We start from the raw sequence: 26495 nt of genomic DNA, 5'->3' as shown, positions 1-26495 counted from the left end.
TGTTTCCCCCCTCATCTACTTGCAGCACTCCAAACTGAGGCCTGACTGGCATATATAACATCTTATTCTCTTCTCTCTTCAGTATGAAGTCAGAAATCGGGACAGCTTTGATGATGTAAACACATCTATGGGCGGAAGAACGGAAGGATGTAACGGCTCTCCAAAGAAAGCAGACTACCGTGGGTTTTTTATTGGTTTGTCAGACAAAACACAAACCAGGCAATCCTTGGATCTGCTTGTGAAAATATAACTCATGGCCTATAGACCTCATGTTGGTGTGTATACGGCACACGTGGTAGGCTTACGAAGTTCTTCCTTCTCCTCAAATGGAACTCAAGGAGCTCCAGGTCTGGAGTTTCCTTTCATCAAGCGAGGTTGACGATACTCTGAGAGGAATGCTGTCAACTTCCGTCTCCATAAGTCATATGAGCTGATCCGAGCTAATGAGGAGCAGACGCCAAGCCTGTCAGCAGCTCCGCACCACTGCCAAAGCTCACCAGAACACACCACTTAAAAGCCAGGACTCACCACTTCAAAGCCTGACTCACCTCTTTAAAGCCTGTTGCTTTGGTATCAAATCAAGAATAAGGGATTGGTTTCTTCTACGCAAACCATTCTATCCATGAAAAAAATAGGCTTCACACCAGAATAAACACTAGTACAAAGTGCATCTTCTCCCTGCATGGAAGAAGTGGTTGGGTTTGACACTCTGAATCTTCAGTCGTGCCCCAAAATGGTGCGAAACGGTCCAGTATATTATTGTATAAAACTATAACATTTGGTTCTGGCTGTGTTTTCATTTGTTCGGCGGCCACGTGCAATGTATGTACTTCCCATATGTTCCCACTGAACTTTTGTTGTTAGAGATACTCTAATTGGACTTCCAAAGTGTTCGCAGATGTGTGCGTGTGAGTGCAGTGGAACAGGCAGAGGGGAGAGAGGGGAGTGGGACAGATTCCAGTGCAGGGTCATAAAAAAATCGCACGGACGCCTTAATCTACAAGGCTGTGCTCTCTCTCTTTCTTTTAACATGTTCTAGTGGCGCACTGGTGGTGCACGTTATGCAGCACTTGATGGACACAATGCTATAAAAGTTGGGTTGAGCCTTATTTTAATAGACAAAATACTGTAGAAAAGGCTAGTTAAATAGGAAAACTATTCGTAGGAAAAAATGGGAGATGGGAGTGCTTAAAACAGCATTTGGAATGATGCAGGGACCTCAGTGTTGCACAAACAGATGAAAAGGATGGATGGTCACTACTTGTGTACTACTAATTGTAGGACAACAGCCAAAGTAAATTTCCTGTGCTTTCTGGGTAATGTAGTCCACCAGAAATGTGCCAACATGTGCCAACCGCCGACAAACGACCTGGTACAGTTGGAGCAACAGAGACTTTGCCAGGATTTTGTAATCACCAAGGGAGTCTCTGTGAAAGCACTTTTCATTTAAACGCCACTAACAATTTCCATGTTTGCCTTTGGCCCCCTGTTCAGAGGCAATGCTGGGCAAAGTGGTTTTAGAGTTGAAGATGATGTGGGGTAATAGTGCTTTCATGGTCTCATGCCCTGCTGGTTTCCCAAAAAATTAAGATTTTCATGTCTTATAAAAAAAAGTCTTAATGGCTGGACAAGTTTGTTAACAGAGAAAAAGAGACAAAAAGGGGTTGAAGGGAGGAGAGGGTATGTTCTGGGGAATGTTCTGGTCTGTCTCCAGTGGTTTGGTTTCCAGACTCCAAATGGTCTTCTGTCCTCACTTTGACATGAAGTGAAAAACAACCAATGATATTGCAACTCTTGAATGCCTCTCATTGTGGCAAGCAAAAAACCTCACCACATAACACTTCCGGTCAGAAGACAAAGAGAATTCTACAAGAAAAGATTCTCAATGAGAATTGTATTTGGGGTGAACATGTCTAGTTATAAACTTCTGGTTAAAAAAACAGCACCAGAAAGAGGGAAAAAGAGAGACAGAGCCTTTGCATGGCTGCACTCAGCACGTGGTTTGTGTTTGTGGGCACGACGTCTGCTGTTTGAGGCTGCTGCTGCAAACAGCGTGTGTAAGTGTACGTGAGTTGAAGCTGGTGGAAACTCGGCACCGCCATCGTAACATGAACCGAGACCAGAGTAGTTAACTCGTAAGTTCTATACTGATCTATTTTAAATGTTAAATAATGGTAGCGATTATTTTCCTATTCAAAATTTCTCTCTTTATCTCTCACTTTAGTCCCTGTCACATTCTCTGCATCTTTTTTTTTTTTTACACTTACCTCTGTTCAAACATATCTACATATCATCAGGATACCCAAGCATGTGAAATGATTTTGTGACTTATAACTGAGATGAAGACGGTATACTGGTATTTGATATACTGGATGTGATATACTGGTATTTAAAATATTTTTTAACAAGACTCAATCAATCAGTGTTCCTTTGTTAGGCGGTGATGATAAACATGACAGATTAAAGTGGCCTATCAGAGTATATATGGGAAGAAAATGATAGGATGAGGAAAGGGATGAGAGGCAAGCTGTACTTACTATGCAGTAGGCCACCAGTGCTCCTTGTACAAAGCCAGCAAGCACGTCAGTGGGATGGTGCTTATGGTCTGAAACACGAGACAGTCCGGTGTAAAAGGCCATCATCAGAAGGGTGAACTGGACCAGCGGTCTCAGGAGACGAGCTCCACGCCAAGTAAACCGAGACTGCAGGTAGAACTGGAGGAACAGACAGAGACAGAAAAGAGAGAAGCCTTCACATTAAAACAGAACTGTATTTTTATGTGAGTAGATCTTACAATATTTGTCAGTTTGAAATTACATAGCCAAATATTCACACTAGCCTGAAGACGGCAGAGGAAGGACAGCAATCACGTGACTGTTTCTAATAAATAATTCTCTCACACAGCTGTACAAACAGAAGAGGAAGCAACCCACACATACTCAGATTGAACAAATATTACACTATACTACAAACTACACAATTTTAACACTCTTTTCAAAATACCAAATGAGACTTCTTCATTAAGGAAGCTTGTAGCATGTGTCTGAAGTTTTCCAAACTTGGAGGTGTCAATATAACATCGCAGACCTCTACTGGATGTTCTTCATCATTTCTAGTCTCCGTGACCTAAAAACCTTGAGAAAGAATGCATTTTCTGGGAACAGGAAGGCCCTCTGGATCAAGAAAACACCAGCAGTCAGATGAGAAAGAGAGATGATGAGGAAGTGGCAGGTGGGGGTCAGTAACTGGTTGACGTCGTGGTGCGTTAAAATGCCCCATCAGACAGATCTCACAGACGGGTCATTGTAAACACCATTCATTTCCTGCATTCACCATCCAGACACTGCACATCTATCAGTGGTATAAAAAAGGGCAAGACTCCCGTCACACCCACGCAATATCAGATAAAAAAGTGAAGACCAAAGTGTCAGTCAAAACAAACAATAGCACAGGAACATTAAGATTGCCAGCTAAGGTGTGGACGAGGTCAGTTTTGTCTTCCTGAACGATTTGTCGTTCACATCGCTGCCATTGTATGCGTCCCAGAAGGAAAGGATCCCTCCCTACGGATGTTTGGAAATGGAGTTTCCTCACTGCTTGTAGTTCTCCTGTGAGGTCAGGATGGGTGGAGCTCGCTGCTCACCGCTAGCCAGACAGTAATCTATAGGCTAAAAATAAAAACTTTTATTGTTTTTTTTTTATCCACATGTAGCATATAGCTGCAGAGATTTCACAAATTTTGTCTCCACCTAACACAAGATGATTTTGCATACTAAAAACAGCCCACAAATCAGCTAATCTGGTCTGCTAATCCCCCATTCACAAACAGCTCTTGGCAAAAAGATAAAAGTGATTGAGCATGTGTGTGGGCATGTGTTCTGGACACTAAGCTGCACTCAGTGTGCCACAGATAGATTAAAGTAATAGGCACTAAGCTATTATTCAGTCATGTCAAAGCATTAAACAGCCAAACACATACAGTATTACTGCATCCTGACTCAGCAAATGGGAAGAAACTCCATCCAGCCTCTCTTTCTTGGACTGCCTGCCTGCTTTTCTCCCTAATAAAATACACCAACCTTTTAAAGGAAAGAAAGTGGGTCTCTCTAAAACGCCAGCGATAGACCACTGTTCAATACGAAACACTTTTTTATTTAAACTTAACAACCGAGAACATCTTTTATTCCAGGCAAAGCAGCACTTACTGGATCTGATCAAAGTCTTATGTGAACGATTTTTATTGCTTTAAATGCTTCTACCTACTTTCATTAGCGAGCCCGTGATTTCCCATAAACACCAAATATCTCAAGTTTATAAATCCACAAGTTTGACCAAAGCTTTATTGTAAGTTGTTGCTTGTACAACCCGCCCAGTTCCATCTGCAGCCAGGGAAAACCGAGGGATATTCTAACCTAAACCTCAGAGTTATTTTAACTGCTGACTTGCGGATACTTGCCATTCCTTTTGCTAAAATAAACAGTAGTATCCATATAGGAATTAAAAACAAACACATAAATAAAGCATTCAAACACATTCTCATGGAAAACGAACAGGATGCTCTCGGCTTATAGAACTGCTGCCTGTGGAGAATTTGTCATAGAGTGACTCAGTAGTGCCAGGACATAAAACTGACAAAACAAGGACTAAACTCTTTGAGAGCATCCAGTTATGAAGAAAAAAACTTTACTTGTGGTGGGATAAAATGAGTTTGAGAATGCCCTTTCTTTGTCAAAGACTTTCAATTGCTGTTTATCCTTAAGGATTAGGTATCAAAGCAGAGCCTCGTCATAAAAGACTATGAAGTCTATATGTTGCGTCATGTCGTTCAAAGTATATGTACTGCAAATCAACACAATTAAACAGAGTACAAATAAGTAGTTATGCTAATCTTCTTAATGTCACTGAGGTGAAAAGATGTGTAAAATGATGGGAGAGCTCTCATTTTCACTATGTCTCTCTCATCCAGTCTTCCCTGGTGGCTATCATTACGAATGCTACACAATGCCTGGAATTCTCTTGATTTCACTCTGAACATAAACAACTGACCACAAAACAAACAAGTCAACCAAACCCTTGGGATAGTACACACCATGAACAGATTAACTCACACACACACACATACACACACACACGAGAGGAATGTGACACATCCAGCTACCCCAAACCACATCTAATGGTAAAGCTGAACTTATAAAACTGTATGTCAAGCAAAAGTATCAAACAGCAGCAATTAGTTCCAAAATAAGAACATGGAGGAAACTAAATAGTGTAGACGGGGGTTGCTGCAGAAAGGGCGCTGGGGATTAGTTAAGCACGACTTTGGCATAGCAGAGTGACGCGTCTAGGCCTGGAGACGAACAAGCTGGGACGTTAAGGACCTGGTGGTGTAGCATCCCTGCAGGGCAACATACAGTCTCTCTCTACTAGTTGATAACAGATTGTGCTTGAAGACACACTCTTCCGAGCTCGGATAGAGCCCTTAGCTATCAAAGTTCTGATAAAGTCAATGTGGTGAGGACGTCAAGACACACACACAAGTGTTCAGAGCCCTTGATCTCCTAAAACCCATCAGGAGCTGGGTGTGGATGGAAGACAAAGTGTGTCCTGATACCCTTATCCCAGGGTGTGCTGTAACACACACACACACACACACACACACACACTAAGCTGAGACATAACACACTCATCCAAGAGATAACGTGCTTTGTCTTCCTAGGATTCTCTTACCATGCATGCATGCCCCGCAGGCAAGTGGATCACAATGTGATACGCCATGTAGGGGTGGGGTGGGGAGTCTGGCTAGCCCAGTGGAAAAGAGAAAAGTGTATTTTTAAACTGCTCGTAACTCCTTGGACTCCACACATAGCCATGAACAAGCCCTGAAACCATACAGTAAATATTTGGACCTATTGGTAGAATCTTCCTCTCTATTTCGGTGTGAGCCGGTAAAGTGGAAAAGTAAGTAAAGGGAGTAGATTTGCAAAAAGAAAGAGACTAACAAAGAGAGGGTGGGTTTTCTGCATTGTTATGGCAGAATTTTTTTCATAATGCCATGCAATCTTCGTGTTTTGCTCTCTGAGGCAAGTCAGGTTTGGCAGCACACAGTCTGACTTTCCAGCCAGGGTTCTCCACATTTTCATCCGAGGCCAGCCTTAAAGAAACTAACACAATGAGCCAGGATCTTTTTTGACGCGACTCCAACACTGGAAGTGATGAAAGAAAGCAAGCACTTCAAAGGTCATCACTCTGCAAATTCACCTCTTGGTCCGTCTCCGTCTACAGTGTCCCGTCATTTCCTCATTCTACCAGCTGGCTTGTGTGGTTTGGGCACTACATGGATGCCTCCGTCTGCCTCAAACCAAAACCCAAGAGCTGAGCAGCTAGAGGTTAGTGAAAGACTAGACGAATACAGAAATCCCCACAGACTGCTGCCCCGAGTCAGCCATCGATCATCACACTAGTTAACGTCACTTAGATGATGTTTAAAGTTCCTAATAAAATCCTATGGAAAAAAAAGGGGGCCAGAAAAGCATCTCATCCTAACTGGCTTGGCAAGGAAATGAATCAGCAATGTGGAATTGACAGTTAAGACATATTAAGACAATAACATTAAATACAATGCATATACCTGATACCCAGTAGCACACTTCATAGAAGAAATGTAAAAACGTACTGCAGTGTTTTGTGTTGGATGGAAATTTCTCTGGAAAGTAAGACACTCAAGTGTCTTATGGAGGACATGAGAGAAGATGATGGGGTTTTCAGACAGAGGGGATTTCTGGTTGTGTGAATAGCAGATGTAAATAGGTTGGAAAGAGTGACAGTGAGAGATGGTGTCATGAAATCACTTTGTCTCCCACGGAGTAAATATCAACAGGAGAGAAGAAAGAAATAAGGGCATCTTATAATTTGAAGTTATAAACTCTATCAACTCTGGCTTCATTCCCTACTGTCAACTTCTATCAGCTTCTAATCCCTACTGGCTTCATTCATTCATTTATGTTCAGTAATCACTTCATCCTGATCAGGATCACACTGGATCCAGCACCAATCCTGGGAATACTGCGCATGAGATGGGAATACACCTCAGATGGTATCCTACTGGCTTTCTGAACACTGGATATAATTCCATGGCTTGGTATATTATAATTTTGTTGAACCTATGTAGTGCACAATATGTTCACTGAATCTGAATTTCAGAGTCTTCTTACTGAAGTAACATAATATTGAACTCAGAGGATGGTTTTCTAATTTATTTTATTAAACTTGAGTCAGAGAAAAAATTATACTTTTGGTTCTTTTCCTATTTGGTCTTTCTTTGTTCTTTAATTAATTAATATATTAAGAATTAATATTAATTAGAAAACTGATACAATATGTGAAAATAAAAGGCATCATAAAAACATTTTCTTACATTAAGCAGCAAGGGTTATATGGCCATAGATTTATGTGTATCAGACATTCAATTGTGTGTTTTTTTTTGTCTTAGAATGTGTACATATTATGAACATTCCACTAGTATTTGACCAGCGAAATCTAATTCACATGCTTTCTTGGATATTAATTGCCATGGTTTCTTGGATATTAAATTCTAGCAGTGAGAGTCCATGCACTATGCACTTGGCCTCTACTTCGTGCTTAATCACTTTGCTAAAAGTGCACCAGATGAAAAGCCAATCACTGCTGTCATGAAACACTGTCAGTTCTGTGAGGCCCACAAAGCTGTCAAAGTCGCACATTAATTTAATGACTACTCGGAGTGTATTAAGGTGATTGCTCTCTGAGTTAAAACAGCTTCCACCTATTGGCCCTCTGGCCACATACATACATACATACATACATACACACACACACACACACACTGCCCCAGGGTCTCGCTTACACCGAGTTGGCGGTGCTCCTGCCACATTCTGCCCTCTCTCACACTCCCACTTAATCTTTCCAAACTCTGGGAATGCACAGCTGGCCACATTCATTAGAGAACAGAACTCTCGGCCCCCACACTTCATCTGCCCTACCTCAGTGCTCTCTAGGTTACAGGGAGGAGGCGGTGGTGTGGCATCCAGAGGGAAATGCCTGAGTAAGAAGAAAGGGAAACCAAAAAAGAGGAAAAACAGGGTGGGCCCAAGACCTGAGGTGAGACTAATAGAATAGGTTAGAAAGCAGGAAACCAGTTTGATCTACAATGTGGAAACATGAAACGCTTAAGCAGGAAGTGAATGGGTGGGTGTGTGCGTGTCTGAAGTGGGTTTCAGGCTGGCGGGACATCTAATTATCAGAACACGCTAAACACTCCCTTCCAACAGGTGGCAATGAGTGAGAGAGGTAAAGGGGAAAACAGAAAGAAAAAAGAGAGGAGAGAAGAGTGACAGGGAATCAAAGAGGAGGAATGTAAGAGTGTAAGAGAGAAGGATAACGGAGCAGAGGAAATCGATGCAGCTGCAAAAATAAGAACAGCTGGGGTATATCCAAGCACAAGATGATCAAGGAAAACGAGTTTCAGAGTGAGACACCTGTAGTGTTCCACAGAAGAAATCAAAATCTCCCCCAAACAGAACAAAACACACTGTGTCCACATCGCAGCACCAACCATGGAGCAGGAAAGCAGGTCAATGTGTGTATGTGTGTATGTGTGTCAAATAAAGTCTGTGGTTTTGTATATACTTACAGCTAGATACAGCATGGTGTACATTGAAAATGAGGCATGTCCAGAGAAGAAGGATTTCCTAAAAAGACAAAAAAGCAGAAAGCACATTTAATATTAATGACAGGACATTGTGTTTCTTACTGAAATATCGTAATATTCAACTCATAGTGTTCTTTTCGGCTTTATTATTCTGTTTGCCTGGTCTGAATCAGAGAGAAATTTAAACTTCATCCTTTTTCTATGGTCTGGTTCATTTTCACACTGTACTGATTTAAGTGGAACAGAAAAAGAGAATAGTTTGCTGAGAGGAGTGTGGGAAGGCACACAGCTGGAAAACATGCTGGAAAACAGTCGTTCATTCATTGTTCACAAATATAGCTATGGAAAATGTAAGCAAGCACAAAATGCACAAAGTGGATTTTAAAAAATATTACAGTATTTTATGAACTTTATCTGTTTGCCTGTCCCCTGCAACTTATTTTGCCCATCTGGCATTTCAGTCTAGCAGCTCACATGCTGAAAAGTGCTGCTCAAAATCTATACCACACAACATGTTTGATTCAAGTGAATAACAACATGTGTTCTCACAGCAACACACTCTATTAAGGCTTGTTTCGAAAGAGACCAACATTGGCTTGTTTTGATTGATACCTAAGTGCAATTATTGTGTTCACACCTGCCCAAACAAACCCCATGAAGGGAGTAAAGACACCAAGATTTGACTAAACTAAATACTTACTGAATACTTACTAAACTAAATACTGCATATGAGAAGATCTTGCATTGATATATGTGAATAGAATAATGGGCATAAATGGAAGTGAGCAAGTGTGTGTCACTGACTGACGGAGTGAGCGAGTATAAGCATGTGGATGTGTGAATGAACTTATGAACTATATAACTCACCTCGCCTCCTGCACCTTGCTGGGGTCGCCCAAGCACACATAGTCAGTGATATAGCCATCAGAGCAGTTGATTTGTGAGTAGTCCAGCTTGCACACTTCAAGAAAGTGTGGCCTCATGCGCCCCACAGACACCTTGGCGATGTCTGTGAATGACTGGCTGATTGCGCAGCCGAAGATGAACACGCCTACCTGCCGGTAAAGGGCAGAGACGTACGGGTTTCCCACAAACGAGTGTGAGCCCTGCTTCAGGTAACGGATCCTATAGCACTCTCCAATCACAATCTGCAGGCCAGGGAGAAACAGCAAATATTTACTGACTTTTGCTGGAAAAAAAATCAGAACACCTGTTGGATACCTTGTTTATTAAAATCAATATCAAAAATTCATAATGGTCAGGTCTTAGACATGCATAGTTGGTGTTAGATGTACATGCAAATGAAATTAGTGGAGAAGGAGAACACTTATGAGACAGGTGTATGTGTGTGCGAGAGAGACAGAGAGAGAGAGAGAGAGAGAGAGAGAGATGAGTGAAGGGAACAGGAGAACAGGTTTATGAGGACGGGCATGACCTGCCTCTCCTGTAAGTGGTGACATTTAGTGATGGCAATTATATGGAATGGAATTTAGGATGACCTTATCGTAAAGTAACAGCTGTGGATTATGAGTTTTGAAAAGCTATCGACTGAATTTGGGGCTTCGAGACTTGCATAAACACAATGAACCACTTATCACAAAGTGGCTAATTGTTTTATCCCTAATTTTCTGTCTCGATCTTGTGCTGATTCTGTCAGTTTTAAGTCTTTTTCTCACTCTAGTGGAAAAACTTGTAAAGAGTTGCTCTCTCAGGCCCAAATCAATGGAACAGGCTTTTTCATCCAGACATTTTAAGCATTTTAATTTTAAAAATAGAAAAAAACTGAATGAAAAAAGCCTAAATTTAATTAAAAAGTTGGTCTATCAATAAAGAATAGATGCAGAAAAATGTAAAAGATAGGGATTTTTTTTTAAAATAAATGATTATGATGGAAACATAGGTCACATGTTTCACTGCTATGTCTGGATATGTCTACACATAAACATGGCCACTGAGGACACTCATGCACTGTTTGGACATTTAAAGACATTTTCTCAATTTAATTAGCAAAAGCAACGTCAAACATGACAACAGGATAAACCGATTACTGAAGACGAATGAATGAATATCAAACCTTAAATCTTCTTTCTGGCAAAAAAAAAAACCAGCCATATAATTTTGTTATTGTAGTTTTTTTCTGTAATCACTTTTATGTTATCTTCAGGATTTGTGTATGACGGTGGTTTTTTTTTTGGGTTTTAAAATTGTGAATCTGAATGCGAACCCAGCTTGAGACTGGAGACACTACTAATTATTTAAAGTTGTGTGTACAGTGCAAGTTTTCAGTTCCTGTCTACACGTCGTTGTTTGGGATTGTTATATCGTTGGCGTTACGATGAATAATGTTATGGCATTAATATGATCCTGTTTCCAGTATACACTAGAGAAGCTGCTATATCACAGCTCTTTGCCAAAACTGTGCCCTGGATTTCAGGAAGCTGTCTTCAGCTGTCACTGATGCTATTAAAAGTCCTCTCAGATCTAATAAAGTGAAGTCAGCAGCCCAGCAGCTGCAGGGTTATGTATATCAGCAGGCATAGATCTGCCATCCCAAATAGAAATTGCAAATCAGAAATGAATGTTAGCTTCATACTGTTTAGGTCAGGGGCGATTTGATTTCCCACTCTTTCAAAAGAAGTATTTAAACCATTCTTGGAGGTATATACTGATCCTGATCCCCTTCCATTTCCAAAGCTCCTTTGACTTGACGCCATAATAGGAAATTATTCACAATAAAAATTGTAAAAAAAAAAAATAAAACATTCACCATAAAGGCTCATAACCCCAATCAAAATATGCAATCACAAAATATGCAATCACAGAAAGACAGCAATGGAGACCAAAATGGCAGAAGAAGAAGAAAAGCCCAAAAGCAACCCCTGACCATGATGAACTCTCACTTTGTCAGATGGATATGAATGGTTTAGTTCTGGTGGAGTTTTATGTTCTATGTTATTAAGCCGCTGGTTATTTCGACTAGATCTCATACTTCACTATTTAACTGTGGTTAATTGGAGGGGTGAAGATCTATTCCTATAGGAGTGGGGTTAAGGATGATATATTGGATATATAAGAGGAGCACTTACAGAGACGATGGCAATAAGAATGCCAGCGAGACAGAGCACGGCATCGCTTATGGTGTCTCCGTTTTTATAAGGATACCGGATGGACTGGTCACTGCAGTAAAACCCGCGTTGATACGGCTCGATCATGCTAGTTTCAATTAACAGGAAAGGCAGGGCAGCTACAGCGAGAGGGAAAGAGAGAGAGAGAGAGAGAGAGAGAGAGAGAGAGAGAGAGAGAGATGCTTCAGGTCAGTCACAGACAAACAGAAAGACACACGCACAGGAGGCGAGGTGGCACAGCACAGCACGCACAGCAGCCGAGAATCATGGGATACACCAGGAAAGGTGGGGAGCTTCTGGCATGGAGGACTGGCCATTAAAAGAGAAAGCCACTAAACTAAACCCTGTGTGTAAATGGGTTCTCCACATCGCTGCATGTTTTCAGCTCTATTATATATCTTTTGATATATAATTTCTATTATAAATAATGTCTATTTCCAGACATCCAGTTCTGTTGTCTTACTATGACGTTCTATAATGTACAGTATGCCTAGATAAATTCGTATCACTCTTTCAGAGGCCTCAGCCTCCCATGCCTTCCCCAGTCTTGCCCGGCACCATGCCCCGAGTCTGATGCCCCCAGTAGGGGCACTTACACTGGCGAGGGGCAGGAGGACGCCCACAGCCATCAGCACGGAAGAGGGCACAGTGCTGTTCTTATAGTCGTAGCGGATGCTGTCGTCTGTGCAGTAGAAGCCGCGCTGGTACGGCTGTATTGAAGACTTGTGCAGCACCATGGAGGGCAGCATGACTGTGCAGAACACACAAACACAGGCCGCACACGTCGTCACACACACAGACTTACCTGAGATGCTGTGCTGCTCATAATTATGTACATTTAACTTTTTTTTTAACAATCTCACCTGCATTATTCAGACGGGATAAACTTGTGTTTTAAAATAAAAAGGAAAGACAGTATATTTAACAGTGATCCTGCAGTACACCCTCACTGACTCAAAAAGGTGACTAAGTACTTCTTATCTACTAACTAAACACAAATATACTGTAAGCCTAACATTCAAACAGTACGGATTCTCACTGTTAGCATACTCATTTACAGAACTCAGAGAAGTACAATAGTAGCGGTATCTATGCTTTCAAGCGGCTCAGCATATTGTGAGGGCTAAAGCAGAGTCTAAAGCTTGAGACAATGCGTTCTAAATAGCATTAGCTAAAATCCCTTAAATAAACTAAACTTGAGAGAGCGCTTCAGCAAACTTCAATGAACAACACTCTTAGAAGGAAAATGTTCTTTTTCTTTAGTTTGTTCCTCTAAGGGGAGCTTTAAAGGATCTATCTAGAAACATAGGTTTTATTGTTGTTCCAAGTAGAACTGCTTTAGGAAGCTAAAACCTCTATCCATCCAATCCAGTTAATTCAGATTTAATCCAAATGATTAACAGTGGTCTAATATGACAGACCGTGGTGAGAATCACCAGGTATGCTTTTCTTAATGAACTTACCTCTGGTGCTTTGATTATTCTAAAGATTTCAGAGGATTCATAAATAAGGCGTGGATAGATGCAGCTAAGCTAATTAGAGATGTGATTGATGTTATGATCAGTTTATTGTAAAATTGTACAGAGTGAACGTAGTTAGCTTAGCTGAAAGATATATGTTTATGTAGTATGTCCAAAGCTGGTCAGTTAAACCACAAAGCCATACCAACAGCACAGAGGTTTACCATACATGCCCAATAAATAACCAGATCTATAAGGTACATTTAAGCAGAGTTCTCAGCCCACTGTGTTTTTTGGAGTAAGGGAATGGCCTACTCGTTAACATCGTTAAAATGTCACATCTCCTGCAAAACACGTCAGCTGTCACGCAGGGAAAATAAATCTAGATTTCCAAATCAAAGCAAAGAAAACGCAAACGGTTCAAAACTGTAGCGGGAGCTCTTACGAAGGCTTCTATGAAAGGTTGTAAAATGTGTGAATAGCAAGAAAAACAAGGCTAAGCTTACATTGGCCACCCAAATCTCTGGAACGGTTTTTGGGATGGCAAGAATGGCCAGGATAAGGAAGCATTCGGGGTTTGTGTGGTTAGAGAGAGGGGCGAAACACACGGGCCAATGAGTAACAGCCAGCGTTCATTTGGAAGTACTTTGAAAGTCAAGTTTGAACTCCCTTTGGCAAGAAAAATGTTGACCTCAAAAAGGCATGCACCACCATTCGAAACCCTGATGCAAAATGACATTCAGGATTTCTTAAATCCTAGTCCTGGAATAATTCATACGCACAAGTCGGTATTCAATATATTCTGTATCACCACAACATGGCTGAACTTTTCCTGCCTGTCTTTTTCACTCTTTAAACAGCTGAGCATGGCAGCTCTTTAAGGCTTCAGTCGTGGGCCTCACCTGCGTAAACACAGTGTGTGCAGTCATGAGGAAGCACATTTAGGAGTAAGGTAAACTATTGGTGAGGGCTGGTGAGTTGGGGGGACTTCATGGGAACAGGTTGTGAGCTGGGGAAACACCCACCGGTATGGATACTTCACAGACGTGTCTGGATTCTTCCCATACCTGTGTCAGATAGACTAGAAAGAACGGCCTGCAATCAATCAATCATAGGCAGGGCGTAAAGATGCACATGGATAAGTGTGTTTGTGTCTGCATTTCCATCCTCCACAAGCGCAAAGGGCAAACAAAGTTCTTGGCGAGCAGAGAAATACCACCTTGAATCAAACCATCAGAAATTTCCATCACATTGCTGTGGTTCTATGCACACTGAAATTATGATGCAAATGAGCACGAGATAGAGAGTGAGAGAGAAAGAAAGCTTTCGCTTGTCAGCCAAAGAGTGAGAGTTGGAGTGAGCGAAAGATAGCTAGAGAAAAGCAATCATAGCTTTAGTGCATGTGGGAACTCCAGTGGCAGAGCATTGACCCCTTACTGAGCCTTAAAAATAAACCCAACTGCAGCATGGGAGAATGCAGAGGACCTACTACAAAGCCTAAATAGGCCTGAAAAGAGTGTGAGTGTGTGTATGTGTGCCTTTCCACCAAATGTTGATGAAAGGCTCTCTGTATATGCCCGCACTGCCAGCCACACTATGCCAGGCTGGAATTGTTCAGCCCATCATGCCATCACCATGAGAGACGGCTGGTATGTGGAGATTCTGTCCCTCCCCTCCACACACACACACACACACACACACACACACACACACACACGATCCCGTTCTCTTTTCCTAACCCTAATTCTCTCCTCATGCCTGGGCTCATTTGCGTCACAGGACAGAAGCTGTAGGGCTTCAAACGAAACAGGCTCATAAATAATAGTCTCATGCCGCTTTGCCTTAATGTCTCTCTATCTTTCTCTCTCTGCTTCTCTTAACTAAACACAAGGCACCTGAATTCTGTGGGTGATAAATCAAAGAAGAATAAATCTGTTTTGTGTTTAGGAGTTCACAGAGAGGATACTGAATGGACAGACTCTCAAACTTTGTGCTTTCCTACACTATTAAGAAACAAAGGTTTCATTTAGCAATCTATTAGGTTCTTTGGTTTGGTTTAAAGTCTAACGCAGAACCTTTCATTAGAGCTTTTCCTTCGTAGAAAAGTAGAACCGCTTTACAAAGTTCTTTACAAAAAACTTTTGGCCATCCAAACAACCCCTGAGGAACTTTTTGAAAGACGACAGACAAAGTTTGACAGCACTCTAATTTTAACAAATGTGAAACCATCAGGTTGTGTGTCATAAGAGAACCTGAGAAGAGAAGAGCGATTTCCCAAGGGCCCCCAGATTTGCTTGGCATAAACAGTTCAGCCAATGAGCTGCCCCAGACAGATCGCTCAGTTAGAGCCTAATGAAAATCATCTGGAGCCAAAATGCACTAGGGTTTCATCTTGGGGAAGCCAAACTACATATACATACCACACACAAGCATACAACAACAATCAAAAACTGGGTGGTAGAATGTAGTAATGCAAGGGGAATTTTCTTATTTGGGTTATCAGATGTGGGTACACAGTTTCCCGGAGCAGAAACGGAGAGCAGGCGAAACAGCCGTTTCCTAAGCCGGCGCCTAAAGCTCAAGACATCAGAGATACCAACGTAGCATGATAGAATGTCACGCCAGTTCGAAAAATGACTGTTTACACAAGAAATTATTGCAGGGACATGCCTTATCAGACATGATGCTTTGCTGAAAGTGAGGAAGTTCCAAACATCAAGGCTAAACATACAATATGACAGACAAATGTGTGTGCGTCTGTGTGTGTGCGTGTGTGTGAGAATCATCTGATAACCATCAGAGTCAGGCAAATCGAGAATACTGTGTGGTCATGTGGTTTGGCACCAGCATGGAGCAACACCTATGACGTGCATTTAGGTGAGCTAATGAATCAGTGACCTAGCCAAGACTCATCTTTTTTTCCAGATTGTCTAAAGATGGGAAAGCCCCTGGTCTATCCACTAATTTGTTTCCATATTAACCTATCCACTAATTTTTTCCACATTTTTCATGAGGTGGAAAATTAGAAGTATGCCACCTGCTTGGAAGACAATCTGATTAGTCGGGTTTATATGATGAGCTGGCACAATGGCGCAACTTCACAGCTCCAGGATGAAATTTTGAGCTCAGGTTACTGTCTGTGTGTAATTTTACATGCTCTCGTCCTCCTATCTCACTAAAATATGCTGGTAGGTTGACTGGCTACTCTAAATTGACAAAAGCAGTGAATGAGTGTGTGAATCTGGCCCATCATGGACTGACAGGTTTGACAAAACTGTCAGGATTTCACCTCTTTAGCAATGAGCACTCGGAAGTTGAATAGTCAAATTAGCATTATAACAAGATCAATCATTATTAGATGACAAGTGCATCTTGGGAAAGGGAGTGAGGCATTGTGAGGCGTCATGCTGAGGAAATCCTTTATATGTGCTCTGACATGCCACAAAGAAAACACACTCACACCCACACATAGAATGATTGGGGAAAGAGAAGAGTGCAAAGGTCAAAGCCTTTAGCTGGGGAGTCTATCAACAGCGCACCCGCATCCACTCATATGCGGATACACATACATTTGGGTCAGAGGTTCTGTTAAACCCACAACGCCATCATTGACAGCATTAAGACAGATCAGCGGAGGGCCAGAGGTCATGGGTCAGACCTGTAGTGGGATGGCGCTAAGTAAGAAATAACTCTAGAGCTTGAAAGCCTAAAGAAGATAAGAAGAGAAAAATTGTACACAAGTACACAAGATGTTTGTCATGACCTTGGAACAAGTCAAGTAGTGACAGTGACCATGGCATGAAAGATAAGAGGCATCTATCAGAGCCAATCAGAGCATCTAAGTGTCCATGCCCTAGCAGCTAGAGTGCTTTATATATCTCATGTACTTAAGCTGGAAGACTGTGGAGAACTGAGAGCATGACATAACTCTGGCAATGGCAGATTAGCAGACTATACTTATGTAACATTTCCTCATTCATTCCTGTGAATCACCATACAAAAATGTAAGATATTAAGATGAGTGATATCATGCTAACAGTGAACTCACACGTGATTCATATGTACGAAGTGACGTTAGATGCTCAATTTCCGCTAGTGAAAGCGGATAAAACTACTTGTTCGCTACTAGACCCCTTTTAAATAGACTTGGTGACAGATTAATAAACAAGCAGCAGCACACCCATCATTTAAAGATCAGCAGTTAACTGTAATTATAACCTGCAATGCTAGCTTGCGCCAGCAAAAAAAAGAATGACACTTACACCTCCCTCTCACATAACTGTTCTTCGCCTGAGGGGGACTGTGCACTTACGCACAACTTGATATGGAGAAATATGTTCTCACCAGTTCCTGTGACACCTATAACATCAGCCTACTAATAGTCTGACGCTGTCTGAATAAAGGAAATGTGTCAAACTGATAAGTCAGCCAGTTAGTCTGCTGCTTCAATGACTCATTTAAAATTTTATAACAATACATTTTTCCTATGGTATAAAGCGAAAATAGTGTTTATGATGTCATCATGTGTTTAGTTCCGGTCACATTAGAGAGAGAGAGAGAGAGAGAGAGAGACAGAGAGAGAGGGAGAGAGAGTTAAATTGTTAAATTAAAGTATCCAACTATGTACTGCTATAAAAAAGGGATAAACAGGGCACAAAGAACAGTAAGCCCATTGCTAAGTAGTGAACAGAAAAGGAGGGTTTCAGCTTGAAGGCATAACTGACAGCACGTATTAGCCCTTTAGCTCAGCATTTTAGCCTCGCAGGGGCATCAGTATTCCACACAGAGAAGGGGTTTGTGTTGAATTTAGGTTTCAGCTTTCCTGATTGGTTTGTCAACAGCGATCATTTGGAGGAGAGGCCCAGGGGTCAGGGGTCGGATCCCAGTCCGAACTCCCAGAGAGGGGTGGTGTGTGGAGGCTGTGAGTGAAAGAATACAGCACGCTGTGGGAATGGCCCTGCGGAGAACGAGTGGAGTTCTGCCAGACCTCATCCCCCTGTGCCAGAGCAACGGAATACAATCAGAGAGAGAGAGAGAGAGACAGAGAGAGACAGAGAGAGACTGCTGTTGGGAACAAGGGGAACTCTAGAGGAAAAGTTCATTAATTACTCAGGGTCGGAGGATATAGAGAGGGAAAAGAGAATGAGAGAGAGCAAGAGAGAGGTGGCAGGGATAGAAAGGGGAGAGAGACTTTTTCGCATCCATCTTTTGTGTCTGTATATTTAGAGCTGCATGTGTCTGTGTGTGACTTTATGACAGTGTGCTTTATAAATATGGTGTTGCACTTGCTCCCTGGTATTAGGCTGCACTGTGTGGCATTCTTCAGGAGTCAGAGGTGCATTTCAAGCTGGTTTGGAATTTCCAAAACACACACATGCACGATGTCTGGTGCACCATCACTGCAAACTCGAATTCATGATCTAGCTGACCCCTGTCCTATGAACTGTGAACTCCAAAATGTGTGGCCTCTCTGCTACACATCCTCTCTCCTGCCTCCTCTGCATGACTACTGACCTTTACATAAACACACTAAACACACACACACACACACGCACATGCAAATGATGCTGAACTGACAACTTCTGTGGAGAAATCCACACTTTTTAAACTAGAGCTTAAAAGTATTTCATTGCATCACTAAAGTCATGAGCTAATGAGAAAAACTATACATGGCAAATAACATTGTCATATTAAAATTAGACAGCACAATATAATGAATAAATAAATGAGCCCATGAAAACAGAAACATGATACTAACATTAAGAATGGAAAAGGTAAGTATAAGTAAGTCCGTGTACAATATAAACTAATCCCTGGTATAGCAATGTTCAGTCTTAATAGCAAAAAAATTGAGCTTGAAATTGATTTGAGCTGGATTAGTTGTACCTCAGGAGATACTATAAGTTAACTGATTTCCAGTGAGATCCATGATTCTAATCCAGTCCACATTGGCACTATACTTTATTTTATTTTTTTTAACCAAATTAAAAAGCATTAATTACCGAATTAGCTATTTGACCTCCCTGTATAACTGTGGTACTGTTTGAATTGACTTCACAGTAATATAATAATTAGACCTCTTAGTAATATAATAACTGTTGTTAATAACCTTAATAACAATAACAAAGTTGATGTGGGGTCATCTAGATGAATGACACAGAGAATTGACCCCATCCAAATTTACTGTAACTTATCTACTAGCTTAAATAGCGTTTAAAAGATTAACACAGAGACTTTTGGTGTTGTGTGATCCTTAGTAGCTCAGTGATGATTTGTTTGTCCTACATGTGTATGAGTACTATGAGTAAGAGCTACCGTTCCTCTATCTCTAACTGTTTCTGTCACACAAACACAGAGCCACTCAGCATTGTCTGTGCAAGCTGCTAAGCTCAGCGTTCTTAGTGCCTCAATATGCTGGATTCACTGTGGAGTGAAAAACGTGCTTACACGCAACAATTTCTGCTCACAGAATATCAGCGCCTGGGCCTGGCCTTTGCGCATATACACACATGGTGAGCAGCATCGTCCTGTGCTGCACAGCTGATAGAGGGTATATATGGATGTATATGTTTTGATTTCGGGTAGCACATCAAATCCAACTGGGTCAATTCATCTATATTTGGATACTGATCTATATTTAGAAATTGTCCATGTTTAGGGGAAATCATAGTGCAGCACATTTTCACATTACATTGCCTTGAAGCTGCTCTGTTATTTTACCTTTTTGATCCGTATCCCACCCACTACGCGTAGTGCTTACTGTACACCAGGCAGGGATGTGTTTACCTAAGAGGGGACGTGGGTGTGCATAAATATCATTTACTGTGGTTTCCCTAAAGAAAATAAGGAGGCTTACAGTATACCCTAACATGTCAAAAGAAGAGACGGGAGACTTTTAAATCATGCTGCTAAAAACCCTAATATGGTCCGTTATGGACTTCCACTGGGCATAACTCAGTTAGCTCTCTAACTATCAGAGTATATAGAGCTTTCTGCTGCTTCTGCTGAGTCACAAGTCAAATCTGAGCCTCGTGTGTTCGCAAACAATCAACACTGAGAAGCATTTGGCCATATATATGTACTTAAAAACCTATATTTCAGTATTGTTTAAGGAATTTAGAACAGCTGATAATATGTAAACACATCAGCAAAACACTGACACTTACACCTCTTCCCCTTTCCCTGCATTCACACCAACAAGCGAAACAGCAACCGATGACTTTCAAATAAATATAGGAAAAATAAGAATATTCGTCTTAAATTTTTCAAGATCCAGTTCCTTGCTTACAAAGGTCCAAATAACAACTAACGTGACTGAAAGTCGACAATAGTTGTCTTTTAATGCTTAACCAGTTGTGATTCTTGCGTGCCTATAAATAAGACTCATCAATTCAAAGTGTTTTGTTAACTTGTGGAGCTTCATGAACAGATGATACAGATTGAATCTGAACTTGCAATGATGCAAGGAGAACAAACTGTCTTTAAACATTCTGTATTCGTCATCGACTGTTTTTTTTTTAATAAACAAGCGATGTTATCACTTCACTAATCAGACCAGGAAGAGTCAATGGAATGAAAAATATATGAAAAATGCCTGAAAACCCTTCTGTTTCAGACCTAATGTCTCTAGCCCTGTAGCTACTTTCTGGCCCAATGAGCTGCCTTCAGCTAAATAATTCATATAAATGCATGAGATAAAGGTATATTTTAAATTTCCAAAATTCACTGTCTAACATCTCAGTGTCTGTGCCAAATCCCATGTCGCCCTTAAGCTACACAGTCTGAGAGAGTGTCTGCTGTGGTCAGAAAATTGTAACCATGCCTATACATAGCAATTCTACACTCATGTTATGCAGACAACTAAAGCTACATTTAGACCCAGTTTAGATCTGTGGCATGAAAACAGATGTGTTTGCATGTCTGGATTGGAGTGTATTAACATGTATGTAAGTCTGGAAGTGAATGTTTCAGTATAATCCATGTGTGAATCCAAAACAGTCCAAAATTCCAGAGTCTTAAATATTTGGAATGCATTATATATGGTAATACTAAATAAATATCAAAATATATCTGAATATCTTGTTTACACTTTTTTAAAACTGGTGTGCAGCTATACACTGACTAAATCGATGTCATTGTGAAGTGTTGTTTTTACCGCTTAATAACAATGAGAAATATAATTTGATATAGCTGTATTAGTCGATTGTACAACACATCCCTGTTTCTTAGCCTAGCTCAGTTCAAATTTGCACTGAGCAGCCCACTTCATCAACTGGCATGCTCTCTTCTTCAACACCTGCTGCACTGTCACAGGAATGATGTTAACTGCTGTCCATTATATTATTTGGAATAATTTTGAACAGAACAACAGGTTTCCTTAAGCAGAAAAAAAATTAAGCATGTTACAAATAGAGAACACAGGAAGGGTTAATATATGATATGATTTCAAGTAATATATAACTTCCTGGTTGAGGGGAAAAACTACTGAGTTTCTTTTTAATTGTTTCCACTTCCATCTTTGTGGTTCTGTCAAAATTCTTTACTGCTGAATACAACAGTAATAAATGTGTGTTTGTAGCTGGTCGCTTATTCATAGCATTTCTGTTCCCCCCGCCACCCCCTCCCCCCCACCCAAACACACACACACACACACACACACACACACACACACACACACACACACACACACTGATGCATTTACATGCCAAAGTGACACTGCATTTCCAATTAAATAACAGTCTAGCTTAATCTCACTGAATGGAATTCACAGAGTTCAGTTAAAGCATGACAGCCTGTTAATTATCTGTTATTATATTCTTGCCTCTTTCTTGGAAGACGTATAAGAGTGTGAGGCACAGCAACTGACCCAGAGGTGATGGACCTTACATACAGGACAGCTCAACACGAACACAGGAATGCAGAACACCCAGACTTTAACCAAAGACAGAAAGGGAGAAGAGGGAGAGGGGGCGAGTGAGGTCGTCCTTGGCCTTTGGGACATAGATGCAGTTTGTTTAACAGATGCCCACACAGGATTCCAGAAATCTCATTTCAGAATATACACTTGCAAGCACACACCAGAGTCCACAAAATCACATTCCTGAAAACACCCTGGAATTATAAATAAGTTCACGAATCTGAGAGAAATTGTTCTATACAGGGCTAAATGGGTTAAGCAGGGACTTACTATGGTTACTATGGTTACTATTTCTAACAACCACTTTAACCAACTATCCCACACTCACACAAACAAACAAACAAACAAACACACAATGCCTCATTTGCTGAAACAATGGATTATAGATGGCCAACGAGAGAAAATAAAATGCAATAAATCTCACTGCAAATAAGCAAATTATTTGTGTCTCCGTGGAAAAGTTGCAAACAAAGCTAGGAGGGGGTTGTTACAGTACATCCTAAACAGAACAACTGATTACATGGATTGTTCCTGTTGTTCTTGAATACAGTTAGATGGCAGTAAAAGGAGAGAAATGCATATGGTGTTGGTCAACTGTTGGCTGATAACGCAGCCTCGCTAGAAAACAGACACTGACGTATTTAACAAAAGCCAGAGGCATGTTATCACTACATTGCTTCCCTGATGTCTGTTATAGGATTTGATAACATCACCACACACACAAACACACACACACACACACACACACACAAAGCTGTAAGACAACCATTTGCTTCTAATTGCTACATCAGGCACTACGTTTTGTCTAATAAATCCCGGGCTCTATAAGTAAATCACCTGACCAGCCACCTTGGAAACCAGCCACAAACATACAGACAGTATACTGCTGCAGTCACAAACTGAGTCTAAGCCCTACAATTTGACAGACCCATTAGTGGGTTGTGGGTGTCACTCAGATGGTGTGGTTTATGGAGTGTGTGTAGAAGGGAGACTAAATGACTCTACTGATCCCAACACACAAGACACACACACACACACACACAGAGTTCGCACATAACCATCACTGGCATCACCTAATTTGACTCCATCTACATGCGCTTTTCCATGAATACACACTGCCTGCAGAGACGTCAACATTTAAGACGGTTCACACTTGGTATTAACATCTGTCTCATGACGTGAACTAGTTTTAATAATCTGAATCTAAATTCAAATTCAAGTTAAGCACCTACATCTATATACAGAGAATAAATATTGATTCATAAATATTGATGTAAATTTTGAACTTCAGTTGCAGACTCTCAAGTTAATATGATGCTATATAATGACAAATTAGGACAAAGTTAATTTAATTTTCGTAAACTGGATGACAGAATGATGGCAATACAGGCTCCACAGTTAATATTTATGCTCAGACCGGGCTACAGTTGAATTTATATTCAACTGGTGCAGCTGAATAGGAAATATGTGAGGATACTGAAATGCTGCCATTCAATATTACTCACTGACATACAACATGGACAAGATGTCATGGCCAATTGTGTTCCAGCTTCTTTCTCAGAAGGAAACTCGTCTGCTCCTTTTCTCTTGTGCTCTCTAAACAACGCTGTTCTTTCCCATTCGTAAATTATGGCCCTCACACTCCCGGCCCACTCAGCTGACCACAATCACAGCTTTTTGTCCTGCCCCAGTGGATAGTGGCTTCTGACGTGTACACATGAGAGTCACCTAGTCCTTAGCACTGCTCATCCAGCTGGCGCCTGGCTCATGCAATCTCTGTGTACATTTGCAAACATACAGCTTAGCCTGTAAACACGCCAAACATCCTGGCACCATGTCTGAGAATATAATAGATGTATAACTATATAGAGAGGAAAATAGCTCCTCTCTCTGCCTGCCTTGCTTGCCTGCTGGTGAAACTCCTTAGCAGTGAACTTCTCCAGACCTGTCTAAAATTAAGATGGATTGCTTGTCAAACATACATCTAACATTTTAACTATGAAGTGTAACATTAGTGCGATCTCTGACGAAACATTCCTGCTGCAGTGTACGTTAGTGCGGTGTTAGCGCAGGAGGATTTAATCAGTCTTGGGCTTGGTAGGTTTTCCTGAATACTACGTTAGCTTTGAGTTGCAATTATGACCCAGTCAATGAGACCGAGAGGCTTTACACTTGAGGAAATGGTCTGGAAAAAGAGAGGGATTATGTTTCACAGCACAGCTGGCCACATCTAGGGCAAAGAGTGAAAGTAAAGGGTGGAGAGAGAGAGAGACCTTTTCCTCTTCCCACCCTTTCCTGAGTTTGGTTCTGCAGATGCCCGAGCCAAAAAATTACACCAGATGTCAGAGTAAGAGCAGGGGCTATGCTGACCCGGGACCAGGCATTTGAGAAATCTTGGAAAATATTTATATACGTGGCTATGTGTGCACCTCTGTGAAACGTGAGGTTAACACAGGTACACGAAACGAGTGCATCTCCCATGGGTTCTCCAATACGCTTTATCTTTGCCGGCCGCCCCCTTTCTGGAATGCCACGCTTCAGAGAGGAGTTATAAATGGCCAAAATCAAGAGAGCCAAACTCTTTTTTATTCACTTTGATCATGCACTAGGCCAGGTGGATGAAAAAGTGAGTGCCAGGTGGTTCTGGTGTTGTTTTAACTTGGAGCACTCTTCACCACTGATTGCATACAGACACCCCTTCCATCTCCATGCATAAACAAGCCAACGGTTAGTGTTAGCGCTTCCATATTTCCTTGCAGCTTACTGGAGCAAAAGTTGGCTCAATGCGTGTTGTATTCTGGTGAGCCATCTTAAAATGCACAGAGCGTGCTCGGGCTCCATCCTGCCTTGAATGGCATCCCGGCTCCATTGTGTGCTTGAGGAAAGTCATTGAAGCACAGTGGCGCTTAGGTGAGGGCCAATTTTAGAAGGTGGCTTCCTGCGAAAGGCCCCAACAAGCAAGTCTCTCCATAACAAATATCCCAAAGGAAGTTACAGTGGAGACCGAAGGTCGATAAGCAAGATGGGGTTTTTCACAATTACACAGCCATGAGCATTATAAGCTAATGCCACACAATTACGCTGTTCCCTCTCGAGTAAAAGGGGATTAAGAAGCCTCACCAAAGCTAAAATAAAGAATGAGAGAAGGAGAGGGTGAAAGCCTGTATGGTGGCTGTGGCATGTACCGAAATGTGTGTCACCCCCCACTATGACCCCCTTGGGGGTAGGGGGAATATGGGAGTGTTCACCAAGGACGCATCTCCTGTGCTTTAGTGCACTACTGTATGCTAATTGGGCCAGCCTGAGCTTCACTCTCTCTAGTGGAGCTCAGCGGGAGGTGAGGCTTCTCAGTCAGTGATATGTCTGACTGCTCGCATTTGCAGATTCATCTTCACTCTGCTCATAAATGGCAGTAAGTTCCAGTCTGCCACTGGTCATGTAGTCAAGATTTGACCACAAGTACAGTTGCTTTGACTCTCTACTACTATACCCAAGGTAGAAGGCATTTTGTAGCGAGTGAGAGTAAAGTGGAGATTCAGGCGAGGCAGCATTAAACAGATGGAACCCCAAGCATCCAGCATCGCACCGAACAAAGCCCATTCAATCAGACATTCTTCAAGTGGCCCACAACTTCGCATCCCCCCCTCCCCAAGTCTCCATCTTAATGAGTCTCCTCGCTTTCACAACACCCTCCACCCCACAACATAAAGGAGAGCAACCGCCCTGTCTTTAACATCACAAAGACAATGTTCGTTTGTATCCCGCTTTGATGCACAAAGTTGATGCCACTGCCATCTCTTAATTGGAGAAGGAAGTCCGTTTAAACAGGAGATTTACTCCATATGTTTTTTATGGCATTCTGCGTTGACAAGAACCACATATAAAAGTCTTGTTTGAAAGTGCATGTAAAGCAAACTGTGTCTATGTTTTCATTATCTTCCAGCTAGGAAAAAAGGAAAGGAGGGGGGACTGGAGGGATTAGTGCATTGTGTTCACAGTTGTGTCCATATCCTGGACTTACAGCAACTATTACAAAATATCTCAAGGTGCTTGTGCATCAAATAGAGGTTTATCAAATGCACAAATGCAAAAGAAATCCCATCCTTCTTCTCTCTGGCTTATCTTTTGTGAGTACAAAAGCAGTTGCATGCTGAAGGGTCAGCAATGGTTTACGCATGAGTCCCCTCAAAAAAAAGTGTTTCCCTGCTTCTCAAAAACACACATTTATGTCATTTTTTTCCTCACATTCCACAAACAAAAAGGCCAGAAGGGCACTTGGCCTGTCTCCACTCTAAAAGAAACGTGAT

At 41.5% G+C, this 26495-nt stretch overlaps 1 protein-coding gene across 4 annotated transcripts in view; it reads right to left on the bottom strand.

Moving 5' to 3' along the window:
• plpp3 (phospholipid phosphatase 3) overlaps window positions 1-26495 on the bottom strand; it is a 112684-nt gene that overhangs the window by 83792 nt on the left and 2397 nt on the right. For 2 of the 4 annotated variants that reach the window (XM_053241965.1, XM_026944339.2), the window contains exons 2-5: window positions 11773-11930; window positions 9554-9834; window positions 8669-8726; window positions 2538-2714 (exon numbers count right to left, since the gene is read on the bottom strand). In XM_053241965.1, the coding sequence (XP_053097940.1) occupies window positions 2538-2714; window positions 8669-8726; window positions 9554-9834; window positions 11773-11930 (674 nt within the window). Of the gene's footprint in view, window positions 1-2537; window positions 2715-8668; window positions 8727-9553; window positions 9835-11772; window positions 11931-12407; window positions 12563-26495 lie in introns of those variants that run through there. The other 2 variants (XM_053241966.1, XM_026944340.2) reach the window with 2 other exon arrangements.

The sequence above is a fragment of the Pangasianodon hypophthalmus genome, chromosome 19 (genome assembly GCF_027358585.1).
Source record: "Pangasianodon hypophthalmus isolate fPanHyp1 chromosome 19, fPanHyp1.pri, whole genome shotgun sequence".
NCBI lineage: Eukaryota > Metazoa > Chordata > Actinopteri > Siluriformes > Pangasiidae > Pangasianodon > Pangasianodon hypophthalmus.
Note: the sequence above shows the minus strand (reverse complement) of the source record. Positions and strands in the feature narration are given on the sequence as shown.